The 19,089-nt window shown below is 29.0% G+C and overlaps 2 protein-coding genes across 2 annotated transcripts in view; both read left to right on the forward strand.

Moving 5' to 3' along the window:
* The first annotated feature begins 3,738 nt into the window (after positions 1 to 3,738).
* LOC123305866 lies at positions 3,739 to 6,429 on the forward strand. Its single transcript, XM_044887701.1, has 2 exons — positions 3,739 to 4,076; positions 5,849 to 6,429. Exons 1-2 carry the CDS (start codon positions 3,851 to 3,853, stop codon positions 6,313 to 6,315), a joined length of 693 nt encoding a protein of 230 aa, XP_044743636.1. The 5' UTR covers positions 3,739 to 3,850; the 3' UTR covers positions 6,316 to 6,429.
* Positions 6,430 to 12,389: 5,960 nt separating this feature from the next.
* LOC123296892 (protein big brother) overlaps positions 12,390 to 19,089 on the forward strand; it is a 57,606-nt gene continuing 50,906 nt past the window's right edge. The window contains exons 1-2 of the mRNA XM_044878593.1: positions 12,390 to 12,747; positions 18,061 to 18,258. Coding sequence (XP_044734528.1) covers positions 12,559 to 12,747; positions 18,061 to 18,258 — 387 coding nt within the window. The 5' untranslated portion in view covers positions 12,390 to 12,558. The remainder of the gene's footprint in view (positions 12,748 to 18,060; positions 18,259 to 19,089) is intronic.

Here is a 19,089-nt window from a genome sequence, read left to right on the forward strand (position 1 = left end):
TCATTGGTCACCGAACGCGAATGTGTAGCTCCGCGGGCCTAATACATATGAAAATAAAAATTGTATATATAAATAGATACGAAATATTATTAAAAATATACAAATTTGGTGCTCTAAATTGAAACTCTTTTTTGTTTTGTTTACCTGATTTTTTCAATGTGTAACAAATTTTTACTTTAAAGCTTAATAATATAAAAATTGCCTATTTACAATATTTTTTACTTACATTCAATAAAATACGTTTATCTTTATACTGCTGATCGACCAAGTTTCATCTTTGTAATGCTTCAACTTTGCAGCCGATCAAATTATTACTATATTTCAATATTTTATTTTTAACAAGAGATAACAAATTTATAAAATATTTAGATTCTCAAATAATATTTTAATTTTAAATTTAATCATGAAAATAGGGAAATATTGATAAATTAATCATTAAAATTATTATATTTAATTAATATCCAATTATTATTATATGATACTTACCTGCATTTTTACATATCTATTATATATTATGTATTATTAAACATGTTTAAATAAATGAATATTTATAAACGTTATTTTTTATTTTTATTGTTTTTACCCCTTCAGGATTATTTCAATTAACAAATCTGAACAAAACCAAAGATTGATAGCACGATCAGTGGCGTAGCTAGGTGAACAAGGACCCCGGTGCATGGAGAAAGCGGGCCTCCACTCCTCTTTCCACGTAGCTTGAACTTATATTGACCGATTGACCCTCAAACTTATTGCTAGGGATACGGTGACTTGAACTTATTCCTAGTAGGATACGTCGTCTTTATGAGGGCTAGAATCCCCATGCTTTTAATTAAGGAATTAATAAATAGTAAATAAGGAAAGTATTTATTATACAGATGAAATCAACAGACCAAAAAAAAAAAAATATTTTCAACAAAATTTCCAGTTAAATTCACAATCTTTTTCGCGCTATTATAAAATCCATATCAGTGCATAATAAGATAGTTTATAGTTTCTAAAATAGGTCATTTGTCAATTCAAACTTGAGTTTAGAAAAACATTAACTCTCAACCTTTCGCTAATGTTGAGAGTTATTATAAATATATATTTGTCCTGCAACCTGTTTCCTACATATCTTATTATTAAAAATAACGGCAAAAAATAGCATATATGCTTATCAAAGAAGTTTGGTGCATGTATTGAAAGTCTGAATTTAGGAGTTCAGTTATTGTAATGTTCATTTAACATCATAAAAAAATTATTGTTAGCAAGCTCGAGGTTTGCTAGCTTCGGGAACTGGCTGCTCTTTTCTTTTCAAAGATTAGGGCGCCCTCTCAGCTTGCGAGTCTTGGTGCACTGCACCTTCTGGCCTTATATGTTACGATAGCTACGCCATTGAGAACGATTAAATTGTGAATAAGCCGTGATTAAATAGTTAGAAATATTTATTAGCAATTCCTGATTCTGAGTTAAGAATGCAGTTCAATCTGGAAGAAATCAGGAATATTGTTTTGTATGTAAATCAGTGGCGTAACTACAGAATTGTACCCAAAATATGCATTTTAGGGACCAAAACTATAAATTAAACAAGAATATATTATGCACTTGTGGCTTTTATAGGAGAAAGATTTAGTTAAGTTTTCAACTTCGTAACGAATGGGATTTTCTACTCTCTTGATTTCTTGATTTTGATTACCTGATTTATCAATATTATCATCGTTTTGGTAGTAACGCTGATTGGTCACGAGTGTGAAAGAACTCACCTAATTATTCTTTACATCATGTCATATTTTCGATTTTAAGATGAAAGATTAATCGTTAAAAAATCGTACAAATTTAAAAAACTTATTTGTAAAATTCAATTTTCGAAATAGTTAAAAGAATAGTTAAATTAAAAATTAAAAGAAGTAGTCTGTAATGCCTACACAAAACTTTACTGTTCACTGTTATTATTTTATTATTGCATCGCTAGATGGGCATCTATCATAGTTTATAGAGTTTATAAATAAGTCACTCATATATATCTATTCGATTATATTTCGTGTTCGGTTGGAATAACTCAAGTTTTAATCGAGATATTTGAAAAAATAAAAAACCTCCCTCTAACTTCGTAGTTCCTGGATTGATCGATTAAGGCTTTTTTTTTTTAAATTTAAGCTGAATGAATTTTGGATATGTCATTAGTTGAAAATTCTACCGTTTAATATTACTAGTTTTTCCTATAGTCATTTCAGGGGTAACAAAAGTTAATTGCCAAGCCACGACGCCAGAGCTTTAGTGCTTTTAATATAAGTAAAAGATTTTTATGGCTGCTTTAATTTTTGACGACTTGTAAATTTCAGCTACCGATCTAATATCAGCCAATTTCCATTCATTATTATATTATTCATTAAATATATAAATAAGCCTATTAACAATAAATTTAAATTTTATAAGCTCATTGACCGAAGCTTTTTTCTTCGAAATTTTTAAATTCGCAAAAGATAATTCTTCCCCACCGTGTTTCAGTGTTTCGAGGTTGAAACATTCCATTCTTAAGTGAAAAAAATGATGGAAATTAACAAAGAAAATGGGAAATGGTGACAACCGCTAGCTAGCCGACAGATAGGCAGACAAACACACATGGCGGCCAAAATTATAACACTTCTATTTTTGGTTCGGGGGTTAAAAAAGCGGATTGATAAAACCTGAAATTTTTTATACAAATTAATAAAATGGATGGTTGTAGAAAATAAGTTTTACTGCAATTTGATCCGAGTATATTTTTAAGATCAAAGCGCCGCGATAGTAAAGAAATGAACTTTTTATTAGGTCACCCAGCTGATCATTTTCATTGAATAAAAATATTGTAGAATTTTTCGTATAAATTAGGATTAGGATAGGTAGTAGTAGTTAGTAGTTTTTTCGTATAAACTTGCGTGTTTATCGTTTATTAACTTAGTGTCTTTTTCATTTATAAACTTAGTGTATTTTTCGTTCATAAACTTAGTTTATTTCGTATAAACATATAAATTAATTTAGTATAATATAAATTTATCCAAGAATAATAACAAACAGACTTTCATTCTCGATGTTGTTGCCGAAATTCCCAGCTTAGCCATCTAAATTTCCATTTGGCTTATTAATTTTCTATTCCTTTTTATTTGTTGTTATGCTTTAGGAAATTCATGTAAAATATTATTCACTGAATTACATTCAGCAACACAACCTATTCAAAGGCATTGCCTATTTAAAGGCATTTTATTTGGTTTTCAAAAGAAAATTCCGGTTGTCTAAACAAAGCAAAACTAATAGCTAGGTATATCCAAATATAGTCAACCTAAATTATTTAATCGTATATAATCACTATAAATAGCATATAATTAACAATTATAATCATGGCGAAGCCATACATCTGTATAACATTCTATGTCTGTAAAATGACCTATAAAAAGGTTCCAATTAAAATGGGTAGATATAAAGTCTTCTTAGTAGGATTGTCCAAGAGAGATATTTATGATTGTAACCTTCAATAACTGGGAAGCTAAAGGACAGTATAAAATGTAGGGAAAGATCGAAATTCTGATTCGACCATGTAAATTTTGGGGACTCCCATTAGAATCAGGATTCCAATTTTCATTCTTCCTGTATATTTTATGCATGTTTTACCTTTGATAGTCGTATTTAAGGTTTTAACATTTTATACATGCCTTATTTTTGATCAAAGATTTCTGGATATGTTTACAAATATTCCAAAACACGCATACTGTCAGTATGCAATCACCATGTTTGATCATCAAAATTAAATTTAATCAATTTTTTGGGCCTATATAAATTGTTTGTGTAAAATCGTTAATGTCTTAACAAAAAAAAGTAGAATAATCATCATACAATGGCACAATCAGGTACAAAAGCAGAAGCTAATTATAGACACAAGCCAGGAACTGTAGAAGAATTTTGTGAAAGACCAGGATCATTAGCATCTAATATAACATTGTTTACTGGATCTGCGTATGCACTCAAATTGCATGGTGGTATGGTGCAGGCTGCTGATTTTCGATCAATCCATATGAGTATAGGAGTATTATGCATAAATGCTGGATTGGGAATACTTACATGTAAGTAATATCCGTTAAATTTTCTATATGTAGGTATATTTTTATCTGTTATCTATAAAAATACGGGTCCTCAAAATTATTGGGATATAATGGTATTAGACAAAAAAGTTAATATTGAAGGATTCAAAGAGTTGTACTGGATGATAACTTCGATCTTGGATTTGATTTTTAAGATTATTTAATAAAAACACCCATTTTTGACACCATAAATAAATTGAGCACAAAATTAAATTTTAATCTACAAGTTTTGAAAATCGACTTCAAGGTATATTTCAAAGTCATTGCTTAGTACAATTCTTATATTTTTAAGAGTATTTCTTCTTTTTAAAATAATTGTATTACGTGATGATTTTGAAATATGGAAGCAAATTTTTGTTTTTTAAGGTCCTTGAAGTTGATTTTCAAGGCCTTTAGACGTAACTTTGCCATTTTTTGACATTCATTTCCAATGTACTCTATTCATTTCCAATGTCAAAAATAATCTTTTAAAAAGATGTCCGAACTTTTTAAAAAGCGGACGCTGTCTCTGTAAATATTTTACCCTTAAAGGCACATAACGTATCTTACAGAATAAGTATAGAAAGGGTGCTAAATTTACAGAGTGCCCGCGTGAAGTATCGGGCTACCAATCTCAATAATAGCAACAATACCCGTCAAACAGCCGCCTCGTCTCTATAAGTAGTTATTATTTTGAGTAAAGTAGCTCTACGTATTATATTTCAGTTTAGTTGTTATCTTTAAACGATTCAATTGTTGCTCGAAAATTGTAGTGATCTTATTTCAATTGACAGCAGTACAAGAAAGTGTGGCCTCTATATGGAACATTCACAAAGCCTGAGAACATTCTAAAAACTTGAAAAAGTTCATTATTTTGTATTAATTAGAAGAATTAAAAAATTCATATGGCAGCCTTTGTTTCACAAGACCGCTTGTTGAAGCTATCTGCAAATTTTCAACTCCCTATCTTTTATAGTTTTGGAGAAAATGCAAATTTTTGTCCTAATTTGCGCACCCACGGGTAAATAGTGATGTTTAAAAAAAATGTTTCAAGCAAAAGTTGTTTATTTTTTTATATGGAACATTTTTTGCATTTAAACTGTTGTTCTATCTCTAACGGTTTACAAGATGAGTTCTTCATACCCAAGACAATATTGACCTATGTTGTTAATTTACCAGTTTTTTTGTCCTGAGTATGCCACAAAAATTTTAGCTTAATAACTCTTTTAATTTTTGAGTTATCGTGTCCACAGACAGACGGACAGTCGGAAAGACAAGCGGAAATAGACTAATTAGGTGATTTCATGACACAAATTAAAAAAAATTTTTCGTATCATCAATATTTTTAAGTGTTACAAATTTGGGACTAAACTTACCTTGATATATTTTTTATAAATACAGGGTTTTATAAATGGGGATTTCCTGTTTCCTTTATAAATGGGGCTTTCCTTTTATGATTTTAAAGAGATAAAAAAAAAACAAAGTGCGTTTATCGAGTTCTTAAACTGTTCACATTTTTTTTGGACGCTCTGTATAGTACAATTGATAATTCTTGACTGTTCCAATTGCCTACAATAACTGTTCAGCTTAATGTAGTTAAATGACTTACACTAATTTGAAAATTTGCATTGTACTTTTAAAGACCTACTCAATGATACTGCACGAAGCGGATCGAAAAAATAAATCACATTTTTCGAATGTTAAGGAGCTCCGATTTTTAATTTTATGGTAGATAAATAATCGCAATACGAAAAAAAAATTATACTTTTTTACAGGGTGTATACAAACAAAAGAAATATACGAAGTGTATGTGGCAACATACGAAGTACGACAACTGCTTTATGTTGGTGCCCTAAATAGTGAATTATATTTTAATGCTGAATATAGCCCAATTACAGCATATATGCATTTAATGCCTGCATTATTGATTCCCTTGTGTACCAACTTCACTGATTATGATATGGAACAAATTACAGACTTGGTTGTGATTGTACAATTAATATCATGCTTTTATATATGTTATAAAACAGAAAATAAAATTGGATTTTATGCATGTGGTACAGCTATTCTTTCTACATTCTTCCATACGCTTCTGCGAGCATTAAAACAAGAGGATATTGAGATGTTCACATTCCAAGAACTTGATATAAATAATTTAATTTTGACTGCATTCGCTCTGTTTGCTGCTAAGAGTGCTATATTGCCAGAAGCAGCTGAAGGAGCAGCATTATTAATAAAATAATAGAAATCGAACCAACTTCTTTTAAAAACACTTTCTTTTGCTTCATATTAATAAACAGGAATTTTTAACGAGGAATTCCTTTTCTACAGTTTAATCGACATTTAAATGAGACGATATTATCATGATTCTAGATGATGTTTTGGTGATTGCATACCATATTTTTATATCTGTGTCATGTCATAATGTTTCATAATAAATAACATTTATTAAAAGTAACCATATTTTTATTTCCTGTACCCAGGGTCGCATTAAAAATGAGGCCTGTGTCTCCACCACCTTTGGGCCTCCACTAATCGTGTTAAAAATTTCAAATAAAAATATCAAATTGTTTACTTACTAAATAAAAATTGAAAACTACGATAAGAATGCGAGAATTCAAAATCGAACGTACGACTGCAGCTGATCGGGTATAAACAAAACATTTTGCATTCAGACGTCAACAAGAAATGATGTGCCCAAGGGTGGATTAGCCATACGAAAATTAGGTATGATTCTCGGTGGCCCGTGACCTCAGAAATAAAAAATGGGTCGGTGGCCCAAAAATTGAAAAAAGGTGTTTGAAGTAAAATCTGCTGAATTCCACATGCAGGTATTAATTCTTTAGGTATAAAAAATGTGTTGTGGCGATAAAAGTTATCATGCTGAATTCCATAACTGATGATGAAATAATCAAATTATTGGCAATGAGCTCGACCTTTCGGATTTTACTGACCTTTTTTAATAAAATTCAAGAGTTAAAAAAACAACAACAAAAACACAAACTAATAATTTTGTGTGTAAGTAATACGTCTTTTGTGAACCTAAAAATTTAAAACTTGTCATGAACGATTGATTAAAAACTAATGTAATAAAATTGGTCAACAAAATTTGTGTTCAATCATTGATTCGCGCGTCATCTGGAGAAATTAAGTACCTCAAGATAATAAAATGCATACAAAAGTCCATTTGCAAAGCTCAAACAAATAGTAGGTCAAATCATTATCAGCAAACTCCGTTTATTTTTGTCTGGGCGGACCATTTTAAGCTAGTTCAGCTCTGGTTGCGTCCAGTTAATGACTCTCGCATTTTTATTAACAAAAATCTCATCTTTTATAAAGTTGTTTGCGAAAGGTTCGAAATCTTTGATAAACTCAAAACAATTTCAACCTAGGAGTTAGTAAAAGTAAAAAAAAAAAACTTCTTGAATGTTACGCCGAAGAAGGAAATCGACTCGTGACAATGAATTGGTTCAACAGCATTAATTGGCAAGGCTCTTTGAATGGTAAATCATAGACCCTGGAGAAAAAATTTCTTTATCGCATAATATCTAATGAAAATAATTTTGACTCAACTTTTGTAAATGTATAAACAATTCTCCGCAAATATTTGTCAATGATGGTGGTCCAAAATGAAACTGGTCAAAAATAGATTACGTATAAGTACGGGATAGGGCCGTTGTTCCAGCCTCATGTATTTCGAATATTTTTAAAATAGAAAATTAAATTCGAGAAGAAATTTTTCGATTCTTTAGAGAGAGGCTGCTGCTACTCTCTGCCTCCCTACCCATGGAGACGTCCTTGATACTATGACTTTCAAATCGTATATGCTTTCTAACATCTTTAAAGGTAAGAGAAATGAATATCTTTTGAATCTGTGATCATGGACTTTTTGGATTCAAATGAATATTTTATGAATTTTTACAGAAATCTGGGCTGTTTTTGTTTTTAACTTATTTCGAATAACTATAATCTAAATCAAACGAACATGAATCATTTTATTATAGGAGGATAGTCATTCCCGTAACCCGCCTTTATCTCGAAAATTTTATAAAAATTACACGTAATTTCATTTTCTATAAAAAAAGGGCAAACACTTTGATAGCCAGCTACCCACTGCGTTTGTTTGCACATAAGTTTATCTCAGTTTACACAGATATTAATAGGTTTTTCAAAAATATTCGTGAAAGAAAAAATTTTAGGTACTTTTAAAAATCTACTAAGTAGTGGATATTTAATTATCCAAATGTGAAATGTCTAAACAAAATATTACATGATACAAAAGTTAAATATATTGAAGCACATATGATTCCCCTAAAAATAAGTTCATACTGGATTGGTGTATATAACCGACGCCAAGATAGACGCAACCAATAATAACACTGTAAGGGGCGTCGCAATCATACATAATTTTATTATATTTTGTAAACATATGAAAAGAAGTACTGATGCATTCATTATTTTTACTATTAAATGAAGGGGTCTGTTTTTTTTTGTTACATTTGAAAAGACCTTATATCATGTTAACAAAAGATAGCATATAATAATGATATAATTCTATTTAATAAAAATAGGGGTGTCATTGCTACCCTTATGTTAGAGCCGACACTGATTATTATTCTTATATACCTATCTATAATTCTATATAGATATATGTTATATAAATTTATGAATATTTATTTATTTATTGAATTTTACGGAGATTAATATTTATTATTTGTATGATAAGAACCTTTTATGTTTAATATAAACATATGAGTACTTCAAACATTCAAGTATTTTGGGTATAACAATCAAATTGAAGTTTTTTTTTTTTTTAAATAGAACATTCGTTCAGGCAATAAGTTCAAAATAGATAAAATTTAAGAAGTGATTTTTGCAACAATCTTAACATCTAAGTATTCGCACCGTGCGTGAGTTTTATTGGAGGCGTTTCCATGGTAACGATACACTACTTTAATTATAGAATTGTATGGATGCATATATAATTGTATGGATTGCATTTATGACTTACATTGAAAATTTAATATTATTGTCTCACAAATTTAAATAAATAATTATGATAATTTACATTTGAAAAATAATATTTGTGCAATTTGATTTCTTATTTTCACAATTGTTAATGCATTAAGTTTAATTAATTACCCGCTCTGACGCGACGGTTCCGACGGTTGTTCTGACTAATCGGCTAGTCGGCCAAAGTTATAGTCGACATAACTCTACTTTTTATCCTTTTTAGAGTAGAAAAAATCTCCCCAACAGTTTGTTGCTGAGATGTCTGAAAAATACGCAGAGCAATGTCTACTTTAGGGTAAACATTTGCATATATATATATTTTGTACAGAGTATCCATCTTAAAATATTTTCTAATGAATAATTGAGTTGATAAGGTGAGTGTATAATACAATCATTTCTCAATGTCTGTTCTAAATCGTTGAGATGGGAACTTATTAAATAGGGAATATTCATGAAATTTAAATTTGGTTCAAATTTTTCTTCCCTAACTTTAATGACTAGACATTTCAACTAAACCATTATTTTAGTAATTAATATCTTTTTAATTACTTAAAATTACTTAATAAAAGTACAAATTCAGTGAGGGCATTTAAAAATTTCTAAAACGGAAATTCAAATTTTTATACGGACGTGACATCATAGTACGGGCTTGTCAAATTTGTTATGATATTAATTACTTACATTTTATATGGTATTTCATTAAATTATACTATTCTACGGCTTTTTATTAGAAAACTTAATAATAACGACTGTAAATTTATTTTTTTAAAGTGTAAATTATAAATTGAACTGTCATCAATTGACAGATCACGTACTTATACGTCATCAACAGAGAGCGCCAAAAAACTGCGTTTAAATATCTCAAAATTATAATGTATTTTAAACTTAAATACAGCATTTTTAAGCAGTATTTATATATTTTACTTTGTTATAACGGTGTAAACAATTAATTAAAAATTTAAAAAAAATACATGAATATTCCCTATTGCCAATCTCTCGGAAAAAAATATCTCACAAATAAAATCTTTAAAGGGAATAACTCTATATTTTGCCAAATTCAAGTTTGTAATAAATAAAATTCTGGAAACTTTTCATTTATAAGTACCTACATGCATGTAGTTATATTATAAATTGAACGTTTATAGATAAAAAAATCTTTAAAAATACACAAATCCTTGAATAATTTGTAAAAAATAATACCTAAAAATTATTTAATTAAGGCTACATATTTAGTATATCTTACCGAAATATATTTTCCATTCATTCATAGAGAAAGTAATCCAAATTAATTTTTAAATTTCAATTGCCTTAAAATTTTTTACTTTTTGAAATTTTGGCGCCCCTAATATCATGCTGCCTTATAGGGCATCACAAGCCTAGGCGTAAAAAAAAGCTGCCAAATAAAAAATTGCAAGAAAATAAATTTCACTTGATGTCCTACGCTAGACCATTTTTAAAATGTTGAAAATTAAAACTCAAATTTTAATAAAAGTTAGCATAACTATTTTTGAAACATACAGAAAAGTGGTCGATCCTACGGGGATTTTTGTCTATTATGCCCTTAGAAAAATAAGTTTTTGTTTGAGCTTAGCATAACTAGGTATTATTGAAAAACACAGAAGAGCTGTGATCGGTCCTACGGGGATTCTTGTCTCCTATGCACTGAAAATAATACGATCTTGTTTGAGCTGAAAACGTCGTAAAATAATTTTAAAATCAAATCCATAACCATCGTTCAGATGAGCAGTTAACATGAACTATAAGATATGGTCGAAAGTAATAATTCATCGAATTTTAAACCGGTATATAATCAAGGAGATTTTTAGTGAAAATCATAAAAAAGGATCCATTAAACATCCATGTACAAATACTTTTCCATAATCTGATGTTTGATGAAAACTCGAAAAATAAGAAAAAAATTCGAGTTTTATTGATAAAAATCATTCAAGCAAAAAATTTTGGGTATATGCGGTATAGGCGCATACCTTACGCAGATATTAAACTTGACCTAAGTTTTCAGACTCAATAAAAAGCTCAGTCTACTCCATAAATGGTAACAAATAGATGAAAACTTTGACGTAAATTACCCCGTGTTTTAAACGGTCAAAATTTCTGAAACTTTAAGATTTAATAGTAAGCTCTATTTAGTTCTTAAATTTAATTTCTCGTTAAATTCTATCGAAAAAAATTTTACCATAGCTTTAGCATAGGAACTGTAAATACCATGCTGGAAATACCTTAAAAGCTTTTAAATTTAATTTCACTTTTATTATACGTTCCACTCAAGTTTGGGCTGAAATTTGGCACACAAGTTTGGATCACGTGGCAATACAATTTATGGTAACACCCGATTTTCCAATCTCTTCCACCATATATTTTATATACATGTTTTTAATTAAATTAAAAATTTAAATAAAAATATTCTTTACGGACAAGCTTTTATTGTACTAGAAAGTATAAAATAATTTTTCTTATGTGTCAGTCATATACATGAATTTTAGTAAAAGCTTGAGGCGCTCCAAATCATTATTAATATCCATATTCGTCCAGCTTTTACAAAAAGGTAGTCATGTGTAACTATTAGAAAAATATTTTGTATTAAAATTTTTTCTTTCTACTTATACATTAAAATTTAATAGCTCAACTTCAAGAAAAAAATCTATAGAGATCATTTTTGTGTGACTTAAAAGTCAAAGCCTAAACAAACTTCATTTGGGTTTGGATCACAGAATCCATAATTTACAATTATATAAAAAAAAAATATATATATAAATACAGTCGAATTGATAACCTCCTCCTTTTTTGTTTGAAGTCGGTTAAAAATAGTTTAAAAAACTAAATTTTCCTTTTTTACTTTCGTTTAATTTTCGACTGGTAAAAAACCGAATCTGAAAATTTATTTAATATATTGTTTCTCGGACTAAAATAATTTTTTCACATTTAAATCCTATACAATTCAAAAAAAAACATATTTTTTTACTAACAAAAATAAAATTGTTTATTTTATAAACGCCATAATGTTGTATCAGATGAAAAACATATTTAGTTATGAATAAATATAAATAATATAAGCTCACTGTTTATAAAAATGCTAGAAGGAATTACTAAAAAAAAAATGTATTTAAAAGTTTAAATTGCAATAAACAAATATTGCTACCGGGGGCCACTAAAATATTAAGAGGGTTATATTACACATTATTGATATAATGCTATTGGTTGTTGAACATTAAAGGACCGCCTTCAAAACAAGATAGATTCAATAAGGCAGCATCAGAGTTTTCAAAAAAAATAATCATTCAGTATTGCTCTGAACTCCAGAGGTTAAACACTGTATGCTGTAGTTATACACGTGCTTGTTAAACACACTTTTAAGTTTGATATTTCAAAAAAGTCCAAGTTTTTTTGTGCGCGAGTTATTTGAAAGTAACGTGAGTGTTACCAATTTTTTCGAGTTAAAAAAGTTTCCGTCAAAATGAATTTCAATATGCATGCCATGAATGACCCAGCTGCTGCTTTGGCTGGGATGCTACCATTTGATCCGATTGGATTATATGAACCACAAAAACCACGATTTATTTTTAAAATGCCACGTGTAGTGCCTGATCAAAAAGCAAAATTTGAATCGGATGAATTGTTTCGAAGATTAAGTCGCGAAAGTGAGGTATGTTTTTGTTTTTAATAATTTATTCTTAGAATTAGTTTACTGGTTACTGTGAATTAATTCATTTAATTTATTGGTCTGGAATTGTTGAATCATTTTGTTTAACATTTTCCTAGGAATAATTAATATTTTTATTAGCAATTTTAATTTGAATTTATGTTCTGTAGAGCGTTTTGACGTCAATTTCGCGTTAAATTTTTTATTGAAATTAAATTTGTTGTTATTATGTGTGTTGATTTTTAATCATATCTATACTCAACTACCCGCATGTGGATTATCCGTAGGACTATTAAAGGTATCCAGTGAACTACTAAAGTTGTAGGATCCAGTAGGACTATTAACTTTTATGAGAGGGAGTGAAAGGGAACTTTTCTTTCAACTCCCATTTTTCTATGCCGCTAAAATATTTAAGTATTCTAATTTTGTATTAAAATTGAATTCAGAACATAGTCCAATGATTGAGAAAGTTTTATATTTAACCCGAGCTTGTCAAGGCTTCAACTTGGAATTTTTTATAGGGTTGAAGAAAATCTAGTACTTGATTAAGCTCATAATTTTTTTTTATTGTAAGGGGTAATTGCATTATGCTTAGAAATTTTTAACTTTCTACTCTTTTGTAACCTTACGTAAAGCGTGATAATTAATTGTTGATTAATCCTCTTTCTAATCCATTTTACGAATTTTCTGGCACTTTCGGTGGATATATTTGGAAGCTTACAAAATCTATCGATATAATTATAAATTTATTGATAAAAAGTTTCAAAAAATTTGGAATCCATTACAAAATTTGCGACCCAGATGCGCCGGAGTATTACAGAGTGCGCCGGGAGATATTTCGCAAGAACTTATTATTTACGAGTAGCCTTGCTTTTTTAACTGGTTAGATGATAATTCATTGTTTTAAGAAATGATTAATTGTGGATTTCCCAAATAGTAAACTTACATTACGAGTTTTGAATTTTTATTCAAAAATTTTCCGTAAATACACAACAAATACGTGTTATTACACACTTGACAACTGTTCAGATTTAGTATGCAGAGTTGTATTTACTTAAGAAGCGCGTTGAAGCATTTGCAAAAAAACCGCCTTGTGCATCAAAATTATGACTTTTAGTTAAAGGGTATCAAGAAATCTACTTTTGATTTTGTTCGATAATAATTTTCAGTTGAAATAATCGCATAAAATATTGTTATGAAAATTCATGTAAATTATTTACCTTTAAGGATTTTAAATCGCTGAATAATTCCAAGAATCATTTTTTCTGTCAATAAGATTTCTCGGAAGTAATTCATTAATATGTAAAATTATATAAAACTGGAAATTACATTTAAAACAAGAGATAGATAAATATTATATACTAACATAATTAATTGTTAATAAACCTGAGACTGAAATTTATTGAGTGAACGGAAAATGTCTCGGAAAAACGGAAATTTGGTCAGTCTTCATCTGCCTCCCATTGGTGGGAGATTTTTCAAAAGAATAAAAAAATGCGCCGTTTTTGCGAATTTGTACCAAAATTTCGTCTCTACAGTTGATATTTCTAATCGTTACAAAATAGGGCTAGGCTTATAATATATTTATATTTAGGTATACTTGTTGTACGTTAAGTGAAAGGAGGTACAAAAATATATAAAAAGTATACAGAATTTCCCAAAAATTATCATTTTCGAAATTTTCCTATTATCTTATGAATTATTTCTCTAGCTCGCTTTTGTGTCACATCGCGAGATCTTTCTTATTTTTTTATCAATTAACATGATTTACCCCTCATATTAAAGCTTTCTGTTCAAGCTAATGACGAGAAATAGACTCACGGCCTAAAAATGTACCGCTTAGGAAAAAACAGGCTAGGAAAATAATTTTAAAATTTAACTTTGTTCAGCATGTAATTTGTATATCATATCTGTAATAAAATTGCCTATAAATAAAAAGAATGTAAGTTATTGTTGATATTTATCACTTAAACAATAATTCTCTGAAAATAAAATTTTTGAATTATAAAAGGAAAATTTCCTGCCTCTATAATTGCTTTTTTTTTTTAATCTGTTGATATTATTTCGAAAATCGTTGCAAAAATTTGTGAAACATTTTTTAATGAAAGACTGGTTATTAAAACTATACAAAGTAATTTAAGCTCACTATCTTATAGAAACTGAAATACCTACTGCCCTCCTTTAGAGCTTGGAAATACTCGTTATTTAAGTAAAACTCATTCGGAATCCTAGATCAACAATCTCTACACACACAAATATTAATAGGCCCATTCGGAATTAGGTCCTTGTAGAATAATAATGCATATATTTTATACAAAATGATTTTTAATCCATAGTGTAATTCATATTATAAGGTTTGTTAGTTTTTTAAGACTCTTAAAATCAACTTGTCCTAAAGAAAGAATTTGGTTGAAGACCAAATTTGAATAATTATTCATCGTTATAATAATTATTTTTTCATATAATAATCGAATATGTTAATAGGCTTTTGTTGGCAACAATCAGTATCGTTCAATCGCATGCGCACGTCATTTAATACACAATAATACCTCGAATGTGATATGATGACTAATCTCATCGCAAGTCATTGTATTACACCTAAACAGTGGCGTAGTTATCAATAAATATAACATTACAAGCATTCTGTGAAAAATGTATGCCAAATGTAAAAAAAAACTAAATATTGTCATTAGTATAAGTTTCTTCATTAGTATAAGATTATTATCTTCGATAATATTTATATTAGTATAAGTGTTATTTTTGCTAGATTCTGAGCCCTTTAACAGTCAGATTCTCAGTTAGAGATAGAATAACACTTTAATTAGAAATTTGATCCTCATAAAAAACTCTAAACTTATGATAACTTTTAAAAATTTATAAGAATTGTTTTAGACAAGAGTTATCAAGGACAATAAAGGCCATTCGCCTGTATTATAAACTAGCTCAGGTAAATTTTCAAAATCATTTACAGATCAAGGTCAAATGGCGTTGAAACTAAAATTGCAGGTTAAATTCATGAGCACAAGCGAATGTCTTCTATTGCCCTTGACAACTTTTGGCTTAAGTCTTTTTCGGTAACTAACATGTTTTTTTCCAGTAAATGCAATAATGACATGTTTTTAAGTTGCATTTTCTCCAAAAGCTAAAGATTTTCGGAAAAAATGTTAGTTTTTTTGATGATCAACTTTCTAAGTGTTATTCTATCTCTTACTGTTTTGGATCTGAGTTTATTATTAAAGGACCAAATAATATCCCACTTTAATCTGAATTTTGTACGAAAAATTCTTTGTAGGTTATAAGTATTTCAGAAGATATTTGGGTTATCTTGTAGATATTTCTAACATTATTCGTTTTTTTCATACTACATTTCCACTACTAGTTGTCGTTTGCAGTTTAACTACCTAGTAGAACCTTTTATTTCACCTTTAGATATATTTATATGGATTTAATGTTTGCTCCCACAACGTAGATTAGTGAAATCACCGGGACTCCACATTCTACGTGTTTATTATCAGTACTTATCTTGGTATTAACTCAATATTTATTACTGTATTATGTACGAAATACTGAAAATTTTGCGCCGCCACTGCAACTTTATAATTGTGTGTAAATTTTGCATTGATTAGTCAATATGTTTAAGTATAATTATCTTTTATCTGCGTTTAATAAATAAATAAATCAATCAATTTCAACATAATATTTACGGATTGTTCATAGAAAATTGAACCTTTTATAGAAAAATGGATCGAGTGCGGATAATGCACGCATAAAGGCCAATCAAATGATCAATTAGAAGAACAACAAAAAACATTTTCTTGAATTTTTTGCTAGATGTAATATAAAGATACAATTTGCATGTTACACATTGAATGGATTTTTAAAAATTCCATAAAAAGTGTCAAATAACTTTTTTCTCAGGTGGATATTTCACGAAATATTTTGGGTTTCCATTTTGTAGTTTTTAAATTGGCTAACTTTTGGCGTTAGCTCGGTTCTGTACCCAATGAATGTAAAAAATAAAACATGTTTCGAGGAGGTCTAAGTTACAAGAGCAAGACAAATGGTAGATAAAATATTGACAATTTAAAAATATATCCGGGAAGCCTTCTTTTCTGAAACAGTGTAGTAAAATTTTAGAAAAATGTCATTTTTCGAGGTATTACCAAATCTGGTGCTTGAAAAATTGAAATTTTTAGTACACAATATGACCTAAGTATCCCTCGTGATTTAAACTTATGGTGATATCATCGACGGAGACTTCGACGTGCCAAACTTAAAACTGTTTCGAAAAAAACTTACGAAACAATTGTTAACGTTATTGTATTTGTATTGAAGTTAGTGGCGTAAGAATTAATGTATTTGCAATGAAATCAGTGGCTGCAATTTTTTTAGATACTGGGTGATAGAACATCCATATCTTCACCGCCGGTTTTCGCAATTTATGACCATAGATTCAAATCCACGCAGCTTTTATGCAGTACTTTACAATTTTGTCAACTGGCATCGAAAAAAAGAAGACTTTCCCGGCTATAAATATTGAGAAATTATCATTGTTTTAACGTTATCTATCATTTTTTTAAGATCATGCTGTTATAACTTAGTCCAGCCTGTATATGTTCAATATTCATACTGATATGTATGTTTAATTGGTTGCTTGAATAAAATAAAATAGACTTTCTACAACCGGACATACTTTAGCTACTTAAACGTTCAAGTCATTGTGAAATCACCTTGATTTGCTTTGCTTTATATGAACAATACTTTGGGAAAAACACACAAAACCATTATATGTTAAAAATAATGAATTATAAGTAATACTTGCATTGAAATTTATCTGAATATACGACAAAGGTACATACATATTCCAAAATAAATTGAGACTGAACTTGATCGTTTTATTCTTGAAAGGTTTTTTTATACTGATTGAGAAGAAAAAATAACATTTTCTTTGCGTTTAAATCATCCAAACGCTTTTAGCGTGCTTTAAACGTAAGGAAAGAAATGTACCTTTTTCTTCTCAATCGGTGTAGAAACCTTTCGTGAATAAAATGGTTATATCAGTCAAGCCTCTATTTTTTGATAATTATATATATTTTTCAACTTACCCATACAATTTCAAATCGCTATCTCTGTTTGTGTTTGAGTTATTAAGAGGACTTTTTTTTTTAAATTTTCGTAGCACATTGTAGCAATCAGTGGCCATATATGCCGTAGAAACAGCTCCAAGGAAATAGGTCCAAAATGTTTTTTTTAATAGTACCACTCTGAAATTATACCCAAACATTGGTTACTTTTAAATTGTTTTATTTTTTGTAGGTCCGATATACTGGCTACCGTGATCGACCATCTGAAGAACGGCAAGTCCGATTTCAAAATGCTTGCCGTGAAGGTCACACAGAAATTGCATTCGCAGCTACAGGAACAAATTTACAATTGGTATTTGCCCCAGCAACAACAAATGGTTTTGCAACGCCCATTGATCGCGAATGCGATTTTGATAAAGAACACGGCAAAGTAAGTAAACTAAAAATTAACCTATTGATTGTGCATATAATAATTTAACAAATTGAATAGGATTTAAAAAAAAACCGCCTAAAGCAAACGAAATTATTTATTATAAGTCTTTTACTTAAATAAAGTCTAATAACCATTATTAGGTATATCATATTTTTTGATGTGTCTTCCAGCTAAATAATAAAAATATTTAGGTTATATTTTCTGTTCCGGTTTGAATAGTATCCTTCTGTATTTTATTTGTGTTAAATTTTATACAATTTTAGCTTTATATTCTCATTTTGCAAAAAAAAACTTATAAAATAAAAATTTATTGTACGTAGTCCAGTTAGGAAACAAATTTTAATTCAATCTCAAAATTTAGGTTTGTGGATTTCAAAACTGGGGGTTTCATATCATTACGAATCTGATTAAGATAAAAATTTACAAATCCCCTCATAAAAGTCTGATAATTTTTTTAATTTCATGTTACAACTGGTCCGATAACAATATTTTATAATTGTAAAAAAGTAGTTCCTATCACACTTATCTTTTAGTACTAAGAGAGAAAATCATGGGATGAGGTTGACGCCTCGATCAGCGACAATATGAGTCCGGTAATGTGCTTTGCTTATGAAATTACATGCTATTTTTTCTGAAATCGTTAAACAAAAGCATTGAAACGGTTCGGATAAATTACTTTTTTCACTAAAGACGGAAAATTTACTTTCCCATGCTGTTATTTGTTTCATTGACCGATAACCATTTAAAATGCCAGAAAATCAAGTTTTCTAGTGTCTAAATGCTACTCACTAGTCGCCATTGATTAACAATTTCAGAAAAAAATATTCA

Source organism: Chrysoperla carnea, chromosome 1, assembly GCF_905475395.1.
Source record: "Chrysoperla carnea chromosome 1, inChrCarn1.1, whole genome shotgun sequence".
Lineage (NCBI taxonomy): Eukaryota > Metazoa > Arthropoda > Insecta > Neuroptera > Chrysopidae > Chrysoperla > Chrysoperla carnea.